Source organism: Cynara cardunculus, unplaced genomic scaffold, assembly GCF_001531365.2.
Source record: "Cynara cardunculus var. scolymus isolate 2C unplaced genomic scaffold, CcrdV1 Un_Scaffold_2351, whole genome shotgun sequence".
Lineage (NCBI taxonomy): Eukaryota > Viridiplantae > Streptophyta > Magnoliopsida > Asterales > Asteraceae > Cynara > Cynara cardunculus.
The window spans coordinates 19781-22012 of NW_020201057.1; the positions used below are offsets into that span (position 1 = coordinate 19781).

Here is a 2232-nt window from a genome sequence, read left to right on the forward strand (position 1 = left end):
TATGGTAGATAATATTAATTTAGAAGTAATCATTGATTAATTTTGCATGTAGGAATACCTGTAAAACAATTTATATGAATCATTAGTATTTTTTGAATTTAGTGTTATTTTTTATAATAAAAATAATATATTGAAATTTTTCCGTACTTATTGAGGCCCCTTTTTCACATGGACCTATAAAATGTCAAAAACGAGCCTCGATGCCTTGGACATTGGACCTGGTCACCCAGCCTCATCTCCACCAAAGCAAGACAAACCCAAGGATTTCGTACTCCCATTCTGATAGTAGATGATTATAGAAAATATACATTATCCATTAATAACAAATATATCTTCTATTGTTATCTACTAATCACTAAGAAAATTCTGCGTCCACATATAACCAGCTCACCTCTGGTATTGTTTGTTAGCATTAAAGATGAGAAGAAGGCTCACCTCTGGAATTGTTTGTTAGCATTAAAGATGAGAAGAAGGTAGGCAGCACATCGCCAAGTATATATTTCTTCTATAAATAAGCTTGCAAGGAAAATGTACAACATAAGTTTACTTAAGACTCTTTGCCCCTCTCTGTTCCAATATTCTTGGGAAGGAAAATGGTAAGATGTTTCACTATTAGATGAACACTCGTTAACTATATAACTGAATGCTAGGATTATGATTACTTGTACTTAATTTTTTTATCACCAACACGGCTTCACTTTTTATTATTTCTATATTTTGGATTCATATGTAGGCTACCGGAGAAGTTGGACCATGGGGAGGTCACTGTGCAGGACCCTGGACATTCAAACCCGATGGTAGGATTATAGAGATCTGGATCGCTAGTGGAAACTATATAGATTCCATCAGGTTCGTTTATGAGGATCAGCACCTAGTCAAACACCATTCTCCTAAATATGGTGGCGATGGCGGCACTGAACAAAAGGTGACCTCACATTTATTACATCTTTTACTTATACATATACTCATGATATCTTGTTATTTTATTACATAGCGTTTATGATGGAGGTATTTATGTTGTCAGATTGCCTTTGATGAAGATGAGGAGCTCAACCAGATGAGCGGAACAACTGGAGACTTTGTTGCGTCCCTGTCTTTTCGTACCAACAAAAGGAGCTTGGGGCCATACGGCAGGACAGATGAAGGGACTAGTTTCTCTCTGCCGGTGGCTAAGGGTAAGTTTGTCGGGTTCTTCGGGGAATGTGGGTATTACCTCGACTCTATTGGTGCCATTCTTCAATTCTAGTAATGATGCTGGCAAATGTTATATATGACGGCATGCATGCATGCTGATGGAAGCCGTATGCTTCTCTGAATAAGGAGCTTGAGAGAAAGCTATACCAAATCTTTGTGTAATATCTAGCTACTACGGAAGAAACTCATGTGAGTTTTTCTATTTTAATGTCATGTTGTGTGTACGTAATAATATATGAATAAAAACTGTTTAGTTGCATATACATTTTGATGTTTCAACCCGAACAACCAGTACAGTTAAGGTCTGGTTGGGTTGCACTTTGGTTTGAATTGGGTTGGGTAGGGTTGAGTTGAGATTTTTCAAACCATAAACATTGGGCCAGGTTGGATTGTTCAAATACTTTCAACCCAATCAACCCAACCCATGAAAACCCTTAACGTGTAACATTCCTAAAAATATATGTGGCAACTTGTACATTGTCTTATTTATTGATGACTTTTCCGTATCCTGCTATACTTCTCCTATCAGAAGATGTCACAAGTCATAAGGATTGTTCGGTTCAAATTTAATGGATACAGACTTGTTCAGATGTGACTTAATGTTTTAGCAAAGGGCTTATTCTGTCAACAAAAATAGTAGAATCCTTTGCCATTTATTCACCTTTTTATTCCTCTTATACCCTTCACCCTCTTTTAACTTCATCCCCCATACAACATACATAGATAGATATACCCTTTCCAATGGAAACCAGCACTATGTCAACACCACTGTAGCCTTCTCCTTCTCTGATTGGTATCTCGCTGATGATCTCATACGTCCCCTACCATCAACCCCCTTCTTTTTTTCTCTCCGCATCTCCCTCCACCGTAATTTTCAGCGATTATCAGCAATACTCGTCCCTTTCTTCCAAACTCAAGGTGCAACTCCCTTTGTTTCTTCTGGGCATCAGTATTGTGTATTGATTTGAGGTTGAAGATGATGAAGGGGAAGTTGGGGTTTGATTTTTTTGTCAAAATGCAGATTCCTTGATTATTCTT

The 2232-nt window shown here is 37.5% G+C and overlaps 1 protein-coding gene across 1 annotated transcript; it reads left to right on the top strand.

The window, feature by feature from the left end:
• Positions 1-530: 530 nt before the first annotated feature.
• LOC112502999 (horcolin-like) lies at positions 531-1450 on the top strand. The gene is made up of 3 exons (XM_025107040.1): positions 531-596; positions 734-925; positions 1025-1450. Exons 1-3 carry the CDS (start codon positions 594-596, stop codon positions 1244-1246), a joined length of 417 nt encoding a protein of 138 aa, XP_024962808.1. The 5' UTR covers positions 531-593; the 3' UTR covers positions 1247-1450.
• The last annotated feature ends 782 nt before the right edge of the window (positions 1451-2232 follow it).